The 22,603-nt window shown below is 41.5% G+C and overlaps 1 protein-coding gene across 3 annotated transcripts; it reads right to left on the bottom strand.

The window, feature by feature from the left end:
- Nucleotides 1-219: 219 nt before the first annotated feature.
- C4H9orf152 (chromosome 4 C9orf152 homolog) lies at nucleotides 220-21,269 on the bottom strand. Of its 3 annotated transcripts, none has more exons than XM_058184413.1 (3): nucleotides 20,982-21,269; nucleotides 5,002-5,394; nucleotides 220-1,853 (listed from the first exon to the last, which is right to left on the bottom strand). In XM_058184413.1, exons 1-3 carry the CDS (start codon nucleotides 21,256-21,258, stop codon nucleotides 1,708-1,710), a joined length of 816 nt encoding a protein of 271 aa, XP_058040396.1. In that variant the 5' UTR covers nucleotides 21,259-21,269; the 3' UTR covers nucleotides 220-1,707. The 3 variants fall into 3 exon arrangements, 2 of the variants coding, with proteins under 2 accessions (XP_058040396.1, XP_058040397.1); XR_009155232.1 differs by having other exon boundaries at nucleotides 1,774-1,853; nucleotides 4,355-5,394; XM_058184414.1 differs by having other exon boundaries at nucleotides 1,724-5,394.
- Nucleotides 21,270-22,603: the final 1,334 nt, after the last annotated feature.

The following is a 22,603-nucleotide window of genomic DNA, read 5'->3' on the forward strand; positions in this document are numbered from 1 at the left end:
GGTCCTTCTTGGAACTTGATCCTTGCAGTCCTTCCAGATTTCCCTTTGAAATCTCTCCTCCATCCTCTCTGTGTCCTCATAATCCTCCCTCTAGCTTCCCAACCTAGCCAATTTTTGGTTAAGCCTATCCTCTCCTGTCATTGCATGCCTAAAATCAATCTCTGCTCACTAATCTTCATTTCAAGGGAGTTGTCATTGCCATTGGTCCAGAATGGATTGGGTCTTGCAGGAACCATCAATGTGTATCTTGGCAGAACTACTAATTTAGCAGGAATAAAGAAACGTCTGTTACTGACTTTTTATTTTAACTCTGCAATCTGAACATTTCCTGGTGGCCTTCGATTCAAATTCTAAACAGATATCATTTGTTGCTTTGCTTTTTTTTTTCCAGATCAGCTCGATGCTAGTATTTTCTGCAATTCACCTAGTCCTAGACTTATGTCTGTAACAGAGTCTGGAATTTCTGTTGGAACTCAAGATGGTCATAAATTGAGTCACTCATGTAGCCAACCTGATCTTACAACCTTTTCTGCAATGTTGATAAGCAAATGCCACATCATAAAACAACATCATGGTGAAGCAATTCAATGCATTCAGAAGGCTGCAATTGACGAGACTTCCGGGTGGCTCCGCTTCGTTAATGGCGGGCTATCTCAGTCTGCCAGTTCTATGTGATTCTGTAGAGCTGTTTAGACAGCGTTAATCTGCTGTCAACAGCTCGTAAATCTCTGCCCTCAGGCAAAGAGGGGGAGATGAGCATTCGGGCTGAAGTAGAGCCCCCAAGGAAAGCCCCAGAATGATTTCTGGCGGTTTGTTGGGAACGCTCCTTCTATAGCTCGAAAAAAGCTCCAAAGTCCAGAACGCTTCTGCAAATGCAGAACAAAACGCAGCATCCATCTCCGTGACTGAAAAGGATTATTGATAGATTGCCAACACGGAAAGAGCCGAAAACAGGAGGGCTGGCATTTGATTGTAAGATGATTTTAACTCCCTGACAGAAGGCTGCAATTGACTATACAAATAATCTTCAACTTGCAACATATTGAGTCCAAAATTTTGATTGCTAAGCATCATAGTTGTTAAGTGAGTTTTGCTCCATTTTACGACTTTTTTGGACACAAATGTTTAGTGAATCAGTACAGTTAAATTAGTAGCATGATTGTTATATAAATGAATCTGACGTCCCCAAGTCTCAAAAAGTGACTACATGACCCTAGGACACTGCAACAATTATAAATTCGAGCTGGTTGCTACACATCTGAATTTTGATCACGTGACCTGGGAATGCTACAAGGGTCATAAATATGAAAACATAAGTTACTTTTTTTTGTGCCATTGTAACTTTGAATGGTCACTAAATGAATGGTTGTAAATCACCTACCAGTCACTACCAGTAGTGACATTGGTTGCTGTCATGGGACTGTGGGGGAAGGATTGGAATTCTGGAATTGGATCACAAATTCCTTTTGTGTGGCTGTTGTAAGCAACCAATCATTAAGCAAGGATTGCTTCTATGCATCTTATCACTATCATGGTAAACTGGGATTTCTATAGATCATGCATGCAAACAAACCCAACAAAATATCTGGATAGAATGTAAAATTTTATTCCTAATTTATCTTATTTGCAAAATAATATATGTATGTATGAATGAAAGAAATCATAATGCCTGGATAGAAAGCTGTATATCATAGTTATTACTCTCATTCAGGATCCAAAAAGATTCTCTTTTCTGACTTGCAAATGAGAATGTAATGTGCAGAAAGTAAATCTGGAATATAAAACATTTGCTGTGTTTAATGATCGCAGAAAGATCATTTCAAGGTTTATCAGTTGATTTTGGAGTGTATAGCCTGAAAAAAGATATATTAGATATATTAGAGAAGATATACTTTCAACTTTCAACAAAAGTATTCTCTTTGTTGATTTCTAGATATGATATCACAATTTGCGAATTCAGACAGCTATTTAAAATTCCCCTTGTTATGTGTCTATTGAGAAATAATACTAAAGTTAATTGGACTCATTTTCAACTAAGAATGTATGTGATTGCCTTGCATATAAGGAGGCCTATATTTAGCTCAGTTGAGCTACATTAATAATTTTGGAAAGGCTGATATTTGTGATAGATGCTTTTGTGGCTATACAGCACAATGGGAAGAGTATCCTGCTTCCTAAAGATAATTCTTTGAAAGGAAAGACTAATTGTCATGTCACTTAATGTTAAAAAAAACAACCACATTTCATTTATTCTTAAAAGGAATAAAGAGGTGTTTAGGAATATTTGGAATAACCCACCAAACCCTCTTCTTTTTAAATGAGGAAATACTTACCGACCTGGAATAAATGGATGTAGTTCTTGACTTACAATCACAATTGACCATAATTTCCCTTGCTGAGCAAAGCAGTTGTTAAGAGACTCACAGCCAATTATATGACCTTTTTGCCACAGTTGTTATAGTATAGTATAGCCTTTGTTGTCATTGTACATCATGTATACAACGAAATTGGTTAAGTGAATCACCGCGGTTGTTAAATGATTCATATGGCTATTAAGCAAATCTGGTTTCCCAGTTGGCTTTGCTTCTCTGAAGCTCACTGGGAAGGTCACAAATGACATTCACATAAACCTTGGACACTGCAACCACCCTAAATACAAAGGAGTTACCAAGCACCCAAATTTTGATTATGTAGCTGGGAGAGGATGCTGCGACAGCTTTAAGTGCAAGGACTGGTTATAAGTCACTGTTTTCAGTGCTAAACAGTTGCTGAAGGGTTGTAAGTCAAGGACTGTCTGCACAGGTACAGTTATTAACCATTAAGACAGTGAAAATTTCCACAGGGCAGTTCTTTTCTCTCTTCACAGTGAATCTTGAAAACACGTTTATGCTAGTTTAGAGTGTTATTCACTCAAAATACATTTTAAGAAAATATAGCTAATAGGTTGACATTAAAATACAACACATTCAAGCTTCTGGTTTGAATCTGGAGTGGTGGAATTCAACCAGTGATGGGATTCAAGTAATTTAACAACCGGTTCTCTTGCCCTAACGATTTCTTCCAAATTTCTTCCAAAAGGGCCGTGGTGGCTCCGGCTGTAAGATAGCCTGTTATTAAAACACAGCAGCCTGCAATTACTGCAGGCTAGAATCCCACCAGGCCCAAGGTTGACTCAGCCTTCCATCCTTTATAAGGTAGGTAAAATGAGGACCCAGATTGTTGGGGGGGCAATAAGTTGACTTTATACAAATAGAATGAGACTATTGCCTTACACACTGTAAGCCGCCCTGAGTCTTCGGAGAAGGGCGGGATATAAATGTAAATAAATAATTTAAAAAAAAACCAGTTTGCCAAACTGCTCAGAAAGTTAACAACAGGTTCTCCCGAAGTGGTGCGAACTGGCTGAATCCCACCACTGAATTCAACTCATTTCCAATCTGGGAGGGAAATCTCAATGCCTGGTATCTCCATGCATCTGCCACTAGGTGACCAGTCATTTCCTTATTGCATTTCCCTCTATAGAATTAGGGGAGAAATTTCCCTTTTCTTCTAATGAATATTGGGCTAGCTGAGCAATAATAATAACAATTCCTTGAGAAGCAAACATAATTTCCGCATTCTCTCACCCTATGTGAGAAGCAGAAGTGTGGAAGTAGCTGCAATTCTACATCGGGGGCATCCAACCTTGGCAACCTTTAAGACTTGTGGACTTCAACTCCCAAAATTCTCCCAGCCAGCCAAAGTTGCCATCCCTGTTCTACATAATCTTTCCTTAAAATTGCATACATACTCCTAGAGCAGGGGTGTCAAACTCGATTTTATTGAGGGCCCCATCAGGATTGTGTTTGATGGGGGGGGCAGAGAGTGTGGCTAGCTCGACGTCAGTCCTGTTGGCATCTGTGATGGTCTGAGCGCTCTGCCCTCCCGAGGTCGTCGCAGCCAAAAATGGAGCTCTGTTGTTGTGTCTGCGCACCCTGAGCCGGCCCTCCTGCCAGAAAGTGACTTGGAAAGTGAGGGGGAAGGGCCGTCAGGACTTACCTCGGGAGCACCGGCTTCCCTGGCTCAGCTCCAGGAGCCAGAGGCAGACCGGGTGGAAGAAATAACGAGGCCTCCATCCCCTGACTCTTTCCCCCCACAGGCCACTCCTTCAGACCCAGATGGCAATCAGGCCTGGCTGGACCCTAAGTTTCGTAGGCAGGAGAGGAGGGAACAACAGAAGCAAGGGTGGGGCAGGCCTAGGAAGTTCTGAGTCATGGAGCCACACCCCACAGGATATAAAAGGCAGCGAGAGCTGCTCTGTCTCTTTGTAACAGGCAAATCCACTGATTGACTAGAGCTGAAGGTTGTGACTCACCAGCATCGTGGAAGATAACGGAAGCTCTTGGCAGACGCTGGCTATTCTGCTACCAGAGCTGATAGTGCTGGCTAATTAAGCCATCAATCGGACGGAGGCGAAGGAGAATAGAACATCTGTTTTCACTGGCAGAGGCACTGTGGCTGGTCCTTCACTGTTTCCAGGGTGGTCCCACGGGCCAGATCTAAGCACCCCGTGGGTCGGATCTGGTCCTCAGGTCTTGAATTTGAAACCACTGTCCTAGAGCAATAATTCCTAATCTTTATCACTTTAAAAGAGATGGACTTCAATTCCCAGACTTCCTCAAGCAATATGGTGGGGGGGGGGAGAAATTCTGGGAGTTGAAGTCCACCCCTCTTAAAGTGGCCAAGGTTGGGAAACATTGCCTTATAGAAACATTGATTCAAAACAGTATATGTAGGTCCATCAGTTCTCATGCTCACAGGAACACTACCTGTATATTTCAGGCAAATTATACCAGTGCATAAGGAAAAAAGAATTGCTGTAGCTACTTTAGCTGTGGTGATAGACCGACCACTGCCTTCTCTTATAAAATTTTCACTGGGAGACATATAACCCAAGTTTCTTTGCAGCTTCAGAAATCTTGGGATTTTTCTTCTGAGGGAAAGGGTAATAAGATAGCTTACTAGATACGGGCTTTGAAGCTGAGATGTTAAGGCTGGAATAAGCCCAAATGGAAGTTACTGATGTCCGAGTTGAGTTGGAACTGACCATCTCTTCAGGAGGGCGTGAATTTTCCTCTTTGATGGAGAATGCAATGGCCGGTTCAGTGCTGTCTAATGACTCTTCACAAGACCACATGTTATGTTCAGTCTGGTTTTGGATGCTATCACAAGGCTGTCCCTGGTGATGTGCCAGACGGTGGATACCAAGGTGTATCCGCCACGGTGAACTGTCTTGTCCATTTCCGTGACAGGGCAAATCCACTTTGATCTCTCTTCCTTTCAATGCTTTTCTCACACTCTTGTTAATTAAAACAGCACTGATCATGGATTCCTTGGAGATGCTCCCATTTCCACCTGTAAAGAAAATTCAAGTTTAAGAATCTTACGTTCTGCTCATGCGCTAGATAGAAGTGTTTCTCAACCTCCGTGAGTTTAAGATGTGTGGATTTCAACTTCTAGAATTCCACAGCCAGCCATGATACATTATAGCCCTACATCTGTTATGATCAATTTGTGGCCATAGGAAAACATGCTACACATTCCAGAGTTAAGCATTTCAGCGTCTATATGTCACAAGGGATGCCATATTTTGAAAAGAAGCTTAGAACAGAGCACAGGTAATCCTTGACTTACGGCCATTTGTTTAGTGACCATTTAAAATTACGACAGTGCTGAAGGAAGTGACTTGCAATCGGTTCTCACACTTACAACCTTTGAAACGTTCCCAGAACCACCAGATCAAAATTCATGCGCTTGGCGACCAATGTGGATTACAATGGTTGCAGCCAGGGGTAGGATTCTACTGGTTTGGGCAAATTGGTAGCTCTGACAATCAGCTGGGAGCGAACCAGTTTTGCTCTGACGATTAGGTGGGCCCGCATGCCCGCGCTTGCGCTTTACTGACCTATATCTTCTCATCTGATTCACACGTCAGAGCAGATTGCCGCGCCTCAGCTGTGTTCCTCCCCAGCAGGAAGGTAAGTTTTTGTAAAATTGCGCATAGCAATTATCGGGTGCACACGCAACGCACACGATCACCGAATTGGTTGTTAAACCGGCAGGATCCCACCACTGGTTGCAGCCTCTTGAAGTAATGTGATCACCATTTGCAACCTTCATAGCTGGCTTCGGAAAAGCCCAGGTCAAAGCTGAAAGCCAGATTCAAAGCCAGAAAAATAGGTTCTAAAATCGGGGGCGTGACTCACTCAACAGCCACATCATCAACATGTGCGCACCATTTTAAATTTTAAAAGATGGCTGGAAACAGCCATACATCTTTCTTAGAGACTTAAACATGTACAGGTGCAATCTTTTCTGATAAATTTTATACTTTGAGCGCTTCCTCAGAAGAGCAAATACAATCCCAGTGGCAGATGAAGATTTGCCATGAGATGAATCTTATACCCAAATACAGAGAGTCGTCACTAAGCGGATCACAATTAGGACTGGTAACTTTGGTCGTTAAGCAAAGTGGTCACTAAGTGAAACCAAAACTGCTTATGATCTTATTTCAACTTCTCTTTGCTTTACATACCTGTGAAGATTGTAAATTGTAAAGCAAGGGTTGGTTGCAAAGTTGCTCTTTCATCACCATCATAATTAGGAGCAGTCACTGAATGAGGACTGACTGTAGCTATTATTATACTTCTGAATGGAAAAAAACAAACCACAATTTTTTTATGTAGAAATAATGAAAGGAAGCCCAGAAATAGCTTATTGACCCAAACCAATCAACAAGGTTTCGTTGATACATCCTTTTCCTAATCCCTTTTACTTTGAAGTCATATTTATTCAATAACCTAGTAAAAGATGTTGGCGTTCTTTTATAGGAAACATATTTCCTAGTTGTCTCTTTATCGTCCCTGTTTCACCTGCTACAATTAATCCTTTAATTGTTAGAAAAGGAACGTCTTTAGCTTTTCTACTTTAAGTACCCTTGAACTAGCCCTGTTCTCCACCTGCACAGCATTTCCTCATTTTTTTTTTACTGCTGTTTTTTTCCCCAGATGTCAATATTCCATAGTTTATTCTTTTCAACCACTAAATCAGTCACTTTGCATGTCTGTAAAAGGTGTGCGGGGGAAAACGGCATTAGGAACAAAGGCCCCCCGAATCAGTTGGTTACTGTTGCATCTTGGGGTGCAAATATTTTAGATTTTCTATTAAGCTTGTAGGTGAGATACCTTAATCTGTTGTCTTGCCAGGAACCTTTAAGACATTTCCTATGTTGTATCGGGAAAGCATCATGTTTTAATTCAATAAGCAGCACACATAGTGCGATAATAGACTGTTCTCAACTTATGACAGAATGGAGTCTGGAATTACAATCATAAATGGATTGTCAGGTAATCGTGCCCAAATTTATGATTATGACAGTTATTAAATGAATGCCACAGTCACTAAGCAAACACCACATTGTTAAGCACGTACGGCAATCATTAAACAAACCCATTTTAGCCAATAGGACTTTTTTTTTTTTTTTTTGCTGGAAATTGGAAGTAAATGCCATTTTTTTTGGCAAAAAAATATTGTAAATTGCGGTCATTTGACTGCGGGACACCACAGACAGGTGTAAAATGCAGGCCAGTCGCCAAGTACACAACCGCTTGTGGTGCTGGCTGTCAGAACTTTGAAACTGGGATGTTAGTACTTTATGGGGATGCATTGTAACTTTGAACGGTAGCTAAGCAACTGATCATGGATCAAGGGCTACCTGTAGTTTCCTGGTATTCTCCCTGCCTGGCTAGTTCCTGGCAGTTTGGACGTCTTGATAGCTCTTTTAGAACAAAGTGCAATCTTTAACTTCAGTTCAACACAAGCCAATAAAACAAATCTACTGAAATGCGTAGGAGTATTTTCAGCGTCATTCATATAAGCACTTGCTCCAGGGTGAAATCCAGCAGGTTCTGATAGGTTCTGGAGAACCGGTAGCGGAAATTTTGAGCAGTTCGGAGACCACCTCTGGCTGGCCCCAAGAGTGGAGTGGGAATGGGGATTTTGCAGTATCCTTCCCCTGGAGTGGACTGGGAATGGGGATTTTGCAGTATCCTTCCCATGCCCATCAAGCCCACCAAGCCAAACCACACCCACAGAACCGGTAGTAAAAAAGTTTGGATTTCACCACTGACTTGCTCTCTCCATTTGTCCCACCTCCCACAAGGTTTAGAGGGACTATAGGTGGACCTCGACTTACAAGAGTTCGTTTAGTGACAGTTACAACGGCACTGAAAAATGTGACTTATGACCGCTTTTCCCAGCCTTTGCAGCATCCCCATGATCATGCGAACAAAATTCAGACTTCGGCAACTGGTTCATACTTGTGATTGTTGCTGTGTCCCAAAATCACGGTTTATTTATTTATTTATTTATTTATTTAATCGCATTTTTATACCGCCCTATCTCCCGGGGGACTCAGAGCGGTTTACAGCCTAATAAAAATATACATATAAATACAAAATAAAACACCAATTAAAAAACTTATTAAATAAGGCCGAATATTAAGAAATTGCGATAAAAAAATTAAAACCCCGTTAAAACCAAATTTAAAATTTAAAATTCTAGTCCAGTCCTGCGCAAATAAATAGATGTGTCTTAAGCTCGCAGCGAAAGGTTCGAAAGTCAGGAAGTTGGCAAAGTCCTGGGGGAAGCTCGTTCCAGAGGGTGGGAGTCCCCACAGAAAAGGCCCTTCCCCTGGGTGTCGCCAGTCGGCACTGCCTGGCTGACGCCACCCTGAGGAGTCCCTCCCTGTGAGAGCGCACGGGTCGGTGGGAGGCAATCGATGGCAGCAGACGGTCCCATAGGTAACCCGGCCCTATGCCATGGAGCGCTTTGAAGATAGTTACCAAAACCTTGAAGCGCACCCGGAAGGCCACAGGTAGCCAGTGCAGTCTGCGCAGGAGAGGTGTCACATGGGAGCCACGAGGGGCTCCCTCTATCACCCGCGCAGCCGCATTCTGGTGATCACCTTTTGTTACTTTCTCACAAAGTGGGCCTCTGTGGCTCAGACTGCTAAGACAGTCTGTTATTAACAGCAGCCGCTTGCAATTACTGCAGGTTCAAGTCCCACCAGGCCCGAGGTTGACTCAGCCTTCCATCCTTTATAAGGTAGGTAAAATGAGGACCCAAATTGTTGGGGGCAATAAGTTGACTTTGTATATAATATACAAATGGATGAAGACTATTGCTTGACATAGTGTAAGCCGCCCTGAGTCTTCGGAGAAGGGAGGGATATAAATGCAAATAAAAAAAAAAGTCAATGGGGAAGCCACATTCACTTAACAACTGGGTTACTAACTTATCTACTGCAGTGATTCACTTAACAGCTATGGCAAGAAAGGTTGTAAAACGCGGCAAAACTCACTTAACAAATGTCTCACTTCACAACAGAAAATTTAGGCTCAGTTGTGGTCGTATGTCAAGGACTAATTTATTTTCTCTGGTCTTGGGGTTATTATTATTATTATTATTTTTGCCATAAATGAAAATTTTCCTTAGTTTTGCCAGACTGAGACAGCAGCAGTAGAAAATGCCTCCAAAACAAATTCACCCATATTTTCTAGAAAATCATTTCAGTGTTAGTAGAAATCCATACTGTCTGTCAGCCACTTGGTGTCATATTTGGTGTAAAACATGCTATCTTTCCTCTTGACCTGCCTCTATTAGTTTTTTGCTTTTCCCAAAAGTTATGGCTCCATATTACTTTTCCCCCCCTTCGGTCTCCTTTAAAAAGGTGATTTTAATCTTCCATTACAAATTTGGCAAACTAGTATTTTCCTGGGTTGATTTTAAACAACTGGCCTTGTTTAAAATACTTGTTTGAATACTTGTTTAAAATGCCTGTTGCTGCTGTTAAAACTGTTTGTTCTGTTTGTTTGATCTGCAAGATCTGTTCTTAACAAGACAATTAACAATATTACTTTTGACATTAAAGGCCAAGAGAGTTTGGCTGTAGGTTATTTGAAGGACTTTCTTGCATCAAACGAATTAACTAGAGCAAAGAATATTTGTAATTCAGGGTTGAAAGGAGGGGTCCTTGGCGCTTGCTGAATGTGGTTGTTTTCTTGCAGATGCTTTATTACCCAAACTAGATAATGTAGAAGGTTAGCACCCACCCCTCTCCTAGAAGAATGAAATATTTTAGGAAATATTAAAAAGGCAGAATATTATATTTCCCTGGATGAGAAGTTTTTTAGAGGGAGAAAGCAGCCTCTACCTTTCTTAATAGACCTCAGCAGTTGTCAGCATTTAAGAGATAGATAGCTCTATTCATAAGCAAATACCTTTACCCAAGATCCAACAAAGGTAGGATTAGCCCTCAGCCACAACAGAAATTGCCCAACACCCCTTCATTGCATCACCCTCCAAACCTGAACCAAACTTAGCTCAGACAACCTACAGAGCCAGCTGTGACCCCTACAACAGCCTATAGAATACATGTTCTTGCACAGGAACAGGAAGTTCAAGTGCAAAGCCCAAGAGAAGGTATAAAATCCCCTCACTCTCAACTCCATGTGGTCAGGTGCCCAGAATTACATGCTTTGTGGTTCTGTTCATCATTAAACCATATTTCCAATCAGCCTCCATGTCTCCAATGCCTTTTTCCTGGCTTGGAGATGAACCAGATGGATATTTCTTCCCAACAATTATATTATCAGTGCTGGACCTCCACCAATGATGTTACCTACTAATGAAACATCTCCAAGAAACCCCAGCCAAGCTCAGAATTAACTAGAGGTATAAGGTGCTGGGGGTGGGGGTGAGGCAGGTATCGGGAAACTCAATATGGTGGTTTCAAAGATGTGATCAAAGCTCACTCCCCACTTTTAGCAATTAAAAAAATTGCTTTGGGAAGAAATAAAAGGCAAACCTAGAAAGGGGGCAAAGTTCACAAGGACAAAAAATTGGTTTAGAAATGTGAAAAATCACTAAATAAAATTAGAAAGGAAGATTCAAGAGCCAAACCAAGGAAAAACTTACAAAAATGCATATTCCAATAAAAAAAACTCTAAAATCAAGCATTATCAAGCACTAAAAAGACAATTTGATTGTCCAGATTTTTTCACATGAACATAAAAGACTTTATTAAGCAGGTAAAAGGGCCAAAATAAATAAATAAAGAATAAAAGTGAGGTTTTTTTAAAAAACTACTTTGGATCTTAAATATTTAGAATAACATTCTAGAATAAAGAACTGTCCTTTATAATAAAGAATATATGGTAGCTGCAGATAAGCATGTTTTATGCAGAGTTTAACGGCTTTCTTGGTTTTTTAAAATGACATCTGTAAGATCAGAATTTTAGTGGCATAAACTACATCTTTTACTTATTGTCTGAGTAAACCTTATGGCTAGCCCTCAATTTATGAACATTCATTGTTCTGTCCTCCTTTGCCTCCATCCGAGTGATGGCTTAATTAGCTGGCACTATCAATTCTGGCAGCAAAATAGCGAGCGTCTGCCAAGTGTCCCTGTTATCTCCCTCGACGCCGATGAGTCACTCGGGAATAAGCTTCAGCTCTTAGTTAATCAGTTGATTTGCCTGCTACGAAGAGACACAGCAGTCCTTGCTGCCTTTTATATCCTGTGGGGTGTGGCTCCATGACTCAGCACTTCCTAGGCCTGCCCCACCCCTGCTTCTGTTGTTCCCTCCTCTCCTGCCTATGAAACCTAGGGTCCAACCAAGCCTGATTGCCATCAGCTGGGTCTGGAGGCGTGGCCTGGGGGGGAAAGAGTCAGGGGACAGAAGCCTCGTTATCTCTTCCACCTGGCCTGCCTTTGGCTCCTGGAGCTGAGCCAGGGAAGCCGGTGCTCCCAAGCTAAGTCCTGACGGCCCTTCTCCCTCACTATCCAAGTCACTTTCTGGCAGGAGGCCCGGCTTGGGGGGCGCAGACACAACATTCATTTAGCAACTGCTTGAAATTACAACAGCACTGAAAAGATTTATTTTCATTGATTTATAACCATCCTCAGACTTACAACTACTATAGCATCCCTGAAGTCACTTGATCGTGATCTGGGCACTTGGCAACTGTCCGGTATTTAAAATGTTTGCAGCATCCCACACTGTCACCATCTGTAACCTTCTCAGCTGGCTTCTAAGAAAGTCAACGTGGAAACCAGTAGGAGGTCACAAGTCATAGTCACCTAATGTCTCGCTTAATGACCATGGGGGGGGGAGAAAGGTTATAAAATTGAGTGTGGACCTGTGATGCCTCAATGACTGAAGTGTTTAACAATGAATTTTCCAGTGGGGGGTAGTGATTGTAAGTCGAGGCCTACCTGTAAACTTCTTACTTCTGTTTATATTCTGCTGTTTTGCTTGCAATTGGCCTTGTAGTGGCTTTCCTTAGAAGGCATGGTATGACATTTCGTTTAATGACTGCTCAAAGTTATAACGGCAGTGAAAAAAGTGACATGAATATTTTTCACACTTACAACCACTGCAGCCTGATCAAAATTCAGGTGCTTGGCAACCGGTTCATATTTATGATGCTTGCAGTGCCTTAGGGTCACGTGATCATCTTTTGCTAACTTCTGACAAGCAAATTCTATGGGGAAGCCAGATATACTTAACGATTGTGTTACTAATTTAACAACTGCAATGATAAATTTTGGGGTCAGTTATGGACATAGGTTGAGGACTACTTGTAGCAGATTTACTGCAAGGTGGATCACAAAGCAGATTTCTTCTTGAGCCTGTAGCAGCCTTATGATGATCTAGTTTAATGGACGGAAGCACGACATGCCTCAGCTATGGAGTACAGCAACTTTGCTGAAATGAATGAACAGAAAGAACTATATCATCCATAGATAAATTAGGTAATTAGAGGCCAATTATTATGCTCTTGTAGCAACTGGCAACTGTCCCAGACTTCTTTCTCCATGAATGACTCTCATACTATTTTTTTAACATATGGATCTAACGCATGAATCTTCTCCAATCTAGTAACCTATAGATGTGTTGTGATCACAACTCTAATTGTTCCAAGCCATTCCAGGCCTGGGATTCTGGTAATTGTTAGGAAAAGTGCCTCTGTGTCATGGGAAACTCACATCTGCAATTTTCCATGTTATTGATACTTTGAAAATCTTTAGCCCTGAGCATGTATATAGAAGGCTGGTGTTTACCAGGCACCTGGCCTTGAAGTTATTCCCAGATGTTTGAACAGTATTGTTATGTTGGTGTTATGCATGTACTGCATTTTAGGGCTCAAGGGAAGACTGGCATCAAATCTATAACACAGACTTACTGAGTAGACTAGAAGGGATAGAATCAAAATCACGTGAAGTGTTAGAATCGCTTTGTAATGCCTTGGTAGGGCCACACTTGGAATATTCCATCCAATTTTGGTTGCTACAATGTAAAAAAAAAAAAGACTGAGACTCTAGAAAGAGTGCAGAGAAGAGCAACGAAGATGATCAGAGGACTTGAGGATAAAACATATAAAGAACGGTTGCTGGAATTGGGTATGTCTAGTTTAATGAAAAGGAGGACTAGGGGTGACATGATAGCAGTCTTCCAATATCTCAGGGGCTGCCACAAAGAAGAGGGAGTCAAGCTATTCTCCAAAGCACCTGAAGGCAAGACAAGAAGCAATGGGTGGAAACTAATCAAGGAGAGAAGCAACCTAGAACTAAGGAGAAATGTCTTGACAGCGAGGACAATTAATCAGTGGAACAACTTGCCTCCAGAAGTTGTGGATGCTTCAACACTGATTTTTTTAAAGAAGAGATCAGACAAGCATTTGTCTGAAATGGTATAGGGTTTCCTGCCTTAAGGGGTTGGACTAGAAGACCTCCAAGGTCCCTTCTAACTCTGTTATTCAGTATTCTGTAAATGTGCAGATTGTGTACAGGGGTTCAAATCTAAACTCAGCTCCCTTCTACATGGCTGCTGGCCTCATTCCCCAAATATAAGGAGCATTTTATGTCATTGAATAGGATTAGAACTGCCCAGAGATATCCTGTGGTAAAAGGGGTGTCCAATAAATTTTACAAATAAATAAATAGTATTTCCTTCTCCTTCCTTGACTTCAGTGCGGGTTCCTACCGGTTCACTCTGGATCTCGCGAACCGGTAGTAGCGGAGGCAAGAGGCTCTGCCCACTCACCTGGACATCATCATGGACACTCTGCGCATAAGCATAAGCTACTATGCATGTGCAGAAGTGCTGCGCACACGCACATGCTCTTGTTGCAAACCTACCCCTGCTTGACTTGGCTAGTTCTCCATATAGATCTGTCGAAAAGCAACCTAGACAGCATTCTATCTTCTTCCTACATTGTTTTTTCAAGCAAGAGAAGTGTTAACTATGCGTCCCCAAGGTTTGAAGGTTCATTGACACTTCATGAGGTTCCAGATTGTTCATCAAACTCCACCAAACATATATTACATACAAATAATTTAATATTATTATTTTAACTAAGGGTGGAGGCTAACCAACCAACGTTGGATAAAATTGTCTTACCACTGACCACCTCATATCCAGGATTAGGGAGCTCCACAGAGACCCGAAAAGGTTAATTCATCCCAATAAATCTTCTAACATTTATTGACTACTTGACTCCCAGACATTTACTGACCTCATTTTGACCCATCCGCCCTGGGTGCCAATTATGGACACCCCCCCCCTCAAAAGCAATATGAAAAAGCAGCCAGGTTTCCTGCACCTTTGAGAAGGCTGAAGTTAGGTTTTCCACTGCAACAATTCCTCTGGAGTGGTTGGATTATTATATAAAATGAATTAAAGAGAATATCTGTAGCTCAGGGTTGAGGAGCTGTGGAATCCTTAATGTTTTCCAAAGTTGGTTGGTTTTTTTTGCAGATGTTTCATTACCCAACTAGGTAATATCATCAGTACTAGAAAAGAGTAGGGTCTGCTCTCTGTTTATTTACAGTAGAAGTGGTTTGTCACATGAGTATTAGTGGGAGCGTTCTTGGTGATTCCTTGTTTAGGGTTTGTTAGCTTGTTTGAGTTGGTAGTTCCTTGCTTGGAGTATCCCTAATTGGGGCACAGAAATCAAGCCTCACTCCCTTTTAACACTGATGATGTTGCTTAGCTGGATAAGAAAATGTCTGCAAGAAAACAACAAAGCTCAGAGAGCACCAAGATCCCTACAAAATGAATTAAATTTGCCTTTCAAGCTTTCTGGAAGCTCCCCTCCCACATGGAAGACACCCAAGGGTAGCTATATGTGGGGAAATGCCCTTATCCTCACTTTTTTCATCAGCCATCTGAACTGGGCCAAAGAAAAAGAAGAAGCCCAAAAGTTGCAATGCCAACATTTCAGAAGGTAAAGGTAAAGATTCCCCTCGCACATACGTGCTAGTCGTTGCCGACTCTAGGGGGCGGTGCTCATCTCCGTTTCAAAGCCGAAGAGCCAGCGCTGTCCGAAGACGTCTCCGTGGTCATGTGGCCGGCATGACTCAATGCCAAAGGCGCACGGAACGCTGTTACCTTCTCACCTAAGGTGGTCCCTATTTTTTCTACTTGCATTTTTACGTGCTTTTGAAACTGCTAGGTTGGCAGAAGCTGGGACAAGTAACGGGAGCTCACCCCGTTACATGGCAGCACTAGGGATTCGAACCGCTGAGCTGCCGACCTTTCGATCGACAAGCTCAACGTCCTAGCCCCTGAGCCACCACGTCCCTAACATTTCAGAAGGGTGTGCCAAATTGGAACAAGCCTGCTTTGGAATCAGTCTATACCATTAAAACTGGGACACAAAGGAGAAGATGTTTTCCATCTATCCTTATATGGACAGAAGATCATAAAAGGCCAGTAATGGAAGACGCCTCTTTGTGCCATACATATCTCCCCAAAATCAAGCTGGAAGCTGAGCCAGGCTGAAAGGGAGGAACCAAAGTTAAGACAGTTTTTCTTTTGAAGGTTTCCATTGGTAGGTATAGTTCTCCCTTCCCTTTTATCAGTTTTTTCTTTAGTATAGGAGTTGACCATTGGTGCAATGGATCCCTAACAAGAAAGTTGAGAAAATTAATGATGACATAACCTGATAAGCAGTAATCCAAATGCAACGCAATTCTCTCCTAGTTATATATTAAAATCCAGGATCCACATTATTTATTCAGTTTCCACCTGGCTGCTTTTCACTGTAACGTTTAGGAACATTTCAAGGTAAATTTCAACCTGAAGGAGAGTCATTACAACAACTTATTCTAACTTCTTGTGCTCTAGGTATCTTGGAAGCCCATCTCCCATAATACTGGTAAGAAATTATAGGAATTGGAATCCTGGCACATCTGGAGAAAGTTAGGAGTTTACGTTGAAGCATTTCCCTTTTTCTTCAGTACCCTTTGAAAACATTTATAGGTGGCCCATAGCTAGGACCAGAATTTCTGTTGCTAAGCAAGCTGGTTATTAAGGCAGTTGCACCTGATTTTATGAACTTCTTTGCCACAATTGTTAAGGCAATCACACAGTATTTAAATCTGCCTTCCCCTATGGACTTTGTCAGAAGAGGGCTGGAAAACTTGCAAATGGCAGTCGCATGACCCTGGGATGCTGTAACCATTGTTAAATACATGGTGGTTTGCCGGTGCTCAGTTCGGGATCACGTAACCGCAGGGATGCTTCAATGATCTTCAGAGTGAGGATGGGTGATAATCAGGTGTGAAATCTAAAAATTTTCCCTACCGGTTCTGTGGGCGTGGCTTAATTGGTGGGCATGGCTTGGTGGTCAGATGACTGGGTGGGCGTGGCCAATAACAATAAATAATAAAAATAATAAATAAGGTATACAAAACAATAAGAGGTGCCAAAAACCAACTTTCACACTTTACACACACACAACACAACTGTCTCACACACAATGTAAAAAGCAGCTGCACTTCACCCAAAATGGCCCCTGCAACAAGCAGGAACCTCACACTTTCACACTTTACACACACACAACACAACTGACACACACACACACACACACACACAATGCCACATACAGCTTTGTGAGATTTTGTGTGTTTGTGTAGTTAGAGTGAAACACTACAGAAACACACCAAATCTCAGAAAGCTGCACAAATATTTTATTTTATTATTTTTTTAGAACAGGGGTCTCCAACCATAGTAACTTAGTTTGTGGACTTCAACTCCCAGAGTTCCTCATTCAGCAAAGCAGGAAGTCAAAGCAAGCTTTTTCCCCCCTTCAGTAGCTGAAGAAAGCATGCCATTGCCAGCCCGAAAGAGCAGTAATTATAGGTAAGTGAGGAGGGGGAATTGGCTGGGCTTGGGTGGGGGCTTTTGTAAGTGGGGGCTGTTAAAAAGTGAGTTTAAAAGCCTGTGAGGATCAGGAAACTCCTCTGGGATCGCCAGAGGAGGCTTTTAAAACCTCATGTTTTTTTCTGTTTTTTTCTCCCCTTCAGCTGAAGAGGGTTTTTTTAAAAAAAAAACTTTTAAAGGGTTTTGATGATCTCTGCTCAGCCCCGCGATCAGCAGAGGTTTTTTTTTTTTTTACTTTTAAAGGCATGTTTCAGCTGAAGAAAAACTTTTAAAAGTCAAAAAAAACAACAACCCTCTGCTGATGGTGCGGCTCAGCAGAGGCAGGGGGGGGGCGGGGCCAGGGATTTTTGCTACCGGTCCTCCGAACCAGCAGCTGCCATCGCTACCTAATCGGGCGAGCCGGTGCGAACCGGGAGCATTTCACTCCTGGTGATAATTCACTTTTTTCAGTGCCACTGTAACTTCGAACGATAGCTAAATAAATGGCTGTGAAGACTACCTATATGTGCGACCCCATGGTATAGACTGAGGAATGACAAATGAAGAACTGTGTAATCTTAAAATGTGAGATATAAATCTAACAAATGACCCATATAAATACATCAATAAATAAATATGTTTGCTGTTCTTTTTCCCCCCCTTGTTTTCTCAGAACACAGCTGAGTCTCTAACAATATCTCTAGGACCTCAGCTAAAGACCATGATTTCAGTTTTCCTGGGAAGCTGGGTTGATGCAAGACATCCAAAGATGGTTGAAAGATGGACTTAATTCTGTATGGTACACACATATATGCTAGTTGTTCCCGACTCTAGGGGGCGGTGCTCATCTCTGCTTCAAAGCCGAAGAGCCAGCACTGTTCAAAGATGTCTCCATGGTCATGTGGCCGGCATGACTCAACGCCAAAGGCGCATGGAACACTGTTACCTTCTCACCAAAGGTGGTCCCTATTTTTCTAATTGCATTTTTTATGTGCATTCGAACTGCTAGGTTGGCAGAAGCTGGGAGAAGCTCACCCCGTTACACAGCACTAGGGATTCGAACCGCTGAACTGCTGATGGCAATATTTGGCAATCAAAGTGAACATTTGTAGAGGACAGCAAGTTTGGAAAGTCCATGTGCTGATGTGGAATAAACACTTGATTTCCATGGACTGTCCATTGATTAGCCTTTCTTAACTTGCTGTCCTCTACAAATATCTAAAGCAGGTACAAAGCACTACAGGTACTCCTTAACTTACAACCATTTGTTTACTGACCGTTTGAAGTTACAACAGCACTGAAAAAAGTGACTTATGACTGTTTTCAAGCTTAACGACCGTTCCAGCATCCTCATGGCCATGTGATCAATATTTGCATGCTTGTATGTATTTATGAAAGTTCCACTCTCCCAGGGTCATGTGATCACCTCTTGCAACCTTCTCAGATGGCTTCTTCTGATGAGCAAAATCAATGGGGGAAGCGAGATTTGCTTAACGACTGCCTGATTCACAACTGCCGTGATTCGCTTGACAGCTGTGGCGAAAAAAGTCATAAAACGAGGTGCAACCCACTTAAAACCTGCCTTGCTTAGCAACAAAAATTTGGGCTCAGTTGTGATTGTAAATTGAGGACTACCTCTAGCAAGTTTAAAAGAACCAGTTCTGCTATAGGAATCGTCAGCAAACAAGTTAATTTGCACGTGATACAGTGTCTTTATTTATTAAATTAGGTGTTCCTGCTCCTTCAAGGACAGAATTCTTGGCAGGATTTAAGAAAGAACATTAAGCAATTGTGGAACAACTGAGAAAACATCCATGGAACAAACAATTCAAAACAGAAACAAACAGAGATTTACATACAAGGGCATTATTTAGAAATGATGATCTTGAGAACCAGTTTGGCATAGAGGTGAAAGTGTTGGACCAAAGCCCAGGAGACAGTGAATCCCAGCCCTCCTTTAGGCATAGAAGCAGGCTGGGTGACTTTCAGCCCATCCCATTTCAAAGATAAAATAGAGACAGGATATGGTTTCTGAATAGAAATCTTAAGACAAAAAAAATAAAATGAAAACCATATTGGAAGAAGGCAGCGTCAAACAGATAGTCCTTGACTTACAGCCATTCATTTAGTGACCAGGTGAAGTTACAACAGCACTGAAAAACTTATGATCTGTCCTCGTATTTACAACCTTCACAGCATCTGTGTTCAAAATGTGGATGCTTGGCAATTGGCAATTTATGATGGTAACTGTATCCGGATCATGTGATTGCCATTTGTGACCTTCCCACCTGGTTTTTCACAAGCTAAGTCAATAAGAGAAGCCAGATTCACTTAATGACTATGTGATTAACTTAACAACTGCAGTGATTCACTTAACAGTCGTGGCAGAATTTTTGTAAAATTGGGTGCAACTTCACTTAACAACTGTTTTGTTTATCAACAGAAATTCTGGTCCCAATTGTAGTTGTAAGTCAAGGACTACCTGTATGTTATTCAGAAAACCCCTTGGCTGCATTCCTCAAGTCACCAAAAACTGAATTTACCTCAAAGGAAAATTTTAATATCCCTAGTATGCTGAAGTTTCTACTTTTCAAGTTTTCTGGGACTGTCTTTCCAAGAACAGTTATTTTTGAATTCTTTATCCAAGTTGGTGAACATAAGATCTTAATTTTTTTTAAAAGTACCTCAGCTCCTAGAAAAAGATTCTTGAATGTCTACTCCAGAGCAAGTAATCTTAAGGTAAACCTCACCAAATTCAATTGCAGAAAATATGACTTCATTGACAGAGTGGTCAATGCCTGGAATGTACTACCTGACTCTGTAAACCCCTAAAACTTTAACCTTAGACTGTCTACTGTTGACCTCACCCCATTCCTAAGTGGTCTGTAAGGGGCGTGCCTACCGTCCCTGTCCTAATGTTCCCTTAAATTGTATTCACTTTATGTATTCAACTCATGCTTATACTTATATATATTATCTAATACGTACTCAATAAATAAATAAATAAATAAATAATATTACTGTAATTCAATCAGACAACTGAATCAACGAGTATATTCTGATTACTTCTGTCGGCTTAGTATTTTAAAAACATAGAGGAATAGTTTTAGCTATTTGTTCTTTTACCTTTTCTCCTACACAAAATGAGTTGGGTTCCTAGGAACCATTTAATTAAATGCTTTTTGAATTGCAAATCCAGGTATTCCCCCCCCCCCCCATTATGCCAGATTTTTCTTCTGTTTGCTGAGTTCTTTCTTATCCTGCTTGGATTTGGGAGAGTTCGAAATCTCCCTTTTTTCTCCAAGTCAGTAAATTAAAGCAAGCCCCAGAGCAGGATTAAACAAGTATGTCACAGGACCCACCGGGGAGAAACGTTTGTTAACTATTGCTGTCAGCAATATAGAGGAATATGCATGTTGAACTTCTCCTAGCAGCAGGAAGTAAGTCCCAAGCAACACTGAAAGACATGCTTCTGAGTAAACACTCACAGGAATGGATTCCTTGTCTGCTCTCAAAGGCACCATTGTGAATCTTGTGGCATCTTAAAGACTAACAGTCGCATAACATATGGCCCACTGCATCGGCTAATTTTTTAAAATGGCATAAGAAATTTCACCCTAAAATCTAATGAAAAGTTGCCTTTTTTCGCAGTGTAAACGCCTTCCTCTTGGAGAACAACAGGGAATTTACGAATGCCTGATTGTCAAGACTCTCAGTTGCTCCAAAACGTACCTGTTTTAAACACAACGACATGCGTGTGCAGCTTCTGTTTCTCTTTTAAGTAGTGATATTGCTCCTGGAGCCGGTTCACATCCATCTTGCTGGGTGGCCTGGAACCGTCTGTGGCTTGCTGGTTCGATGAATGACTCACTAGAAAAACACCACTCATATATTTATAAGCCTTCACCATCTGTTGCCACAAGAAAGACAAAATCAGACACAAACAACGTAGGTCCCTCATCTTGGTACCATTGGAAAGAGGTTGCGGCTGAAGGACGGCTGATTTCATTCAGCGCTTTGCTCCAGGTAAAGCAATTTGCAGAGCACCTGAATGCAGCTTTAAAGACAAAAATGGTCTGGCTTGAGCTGTTGTTGATTTAAGACTTAATCTAGGACACGGTGCCAAAATCCTACACGTAGCACAAAAGTTCATCTAATGTAGCCAGGTGCACAAAAATGTTGGGATGCTGTTTGACATTACAACTGCAGTTTTATACAGGGGTGGCGTCCAGTCTTCTTTCTGCCTTCCTTCTTCTTTCATTTTCTTTGGGTTTATTTTTAGCGATTGATTATATGCCCTCAACTTGATTTCAACTCCTAGTGACTACATAGATGGGTTTTTTAAAAATTATTTAAATTTTTAAATAAAATAAAATTTATTTTATTTCTATTTCGTATTAATAGTTGGTTGCACTGACACTCAGATGTTTAGACTGGATCTGGCATTTTTGTCATCGTATGGAGTCCTTCCCGGATGTTGTTTAATAGTATTAAACTATTGTCACAAGATGTAAGCCGTTCCAAGTAAAACTGCCGTTTGCAATTAACCGACGGTAGTTTTGTCAATGCCAATAGTTTTCAAGCGGTGCTCAGATGTTTTGGGATTGTATCCAAGGTGCCTATTACTACTGGTACTGTTTTTGCTTTCTTTGGAAATAGCTTCTGCTTGTATTTGCAGATCTTTATATTTTGGGATTTTGTCCCAGTTTCTTCTCTTCTGCTGTCTCCAGGTATTGTCACATCCACTATCCAGAATTTTTTGTCTTATCAACAATTGTTGAGTCTGGGGTATTATCCAAGGTTGACTCAGCCTTCCATCCTTTATAAGGTAGGTAAAATGAGGACCCAGATTGTTGGGGGCAATAAAAGTTGACTTTGTATATAATATACAATTGGATAAAGACTATTGCTTAACATAGTGTAAGCCGCCCTGAGTCTTCGGAGAAGGGCGGGATATAAATGCAAATAATCAAAAAAATCAAAAAAAAAATCAAAGGTGGCATTCAGCTGGTTCACCTGAAGTGGTAGCGAAAATCGCGGGTGGGCCAAGCCCCAGCTTCATGCCATCCTATTTAGTCATGTTTTTGAGGCCGGGCGCATGTGTGGAAGGCAGACATGTGTGCGAGCCGGGTGCGCGTGCACACGAAGCGAGCATGTGCGCGTGGAGCGAACCAGTAGTAAAATAAATGAAACCTACCACTCAGTATTATGTTGGTCTGTCTGTTTTAAATTGAAAGTCACAAGAATACTTTGGCTTCTTCATTTTCCATAACTTTATCTATTCTGGGGTCCCATTAATTCTTGCTTGCAGGTATTACATTGCTATTATTGGTTTGATTTATACGGATCCATAG

Source organism: Ahaetulla prasina, chromosome 4 (assembly GCF_028640845.1).
Source record: "Ahaetulla prasina isolate Xishuangbanna chromosome 4, ASM2864084v1, whole genome shotgun sequence".
Lineage (NCBI taxonomy): Eukaryota > Metazoa > Chordata > Lepidosauria > Squamata > Colubridae > Ahaetulla > Ahaetulla prasina.

Excerpts from the sequence above, each read along its gene's own strand:
- C4H9orf152 (XM_058184413.1), bottom strand. The coding sequence starts at position 21,258 with ATGAAATCAGCCGTCCTTCAGCCGCAACCTCTTTCCAATGGTACCAAG. Across the intron at positions 5,395-20,981 it reads TGTCGTTGTGTTTAAAACAG|GTGGAAATGGGAGCATCTCC; the intron begins GTACGTTTTGGA and ends TTTTCTTTACAG. Across the intron at positions 1,854-5,001 it reads AGCTTCAAAGCCCGTATCTA|GCTATACACTCCAAAATCAA; the intron begins GTAAGCTATCTT and ends ATCTTTTTTCAG.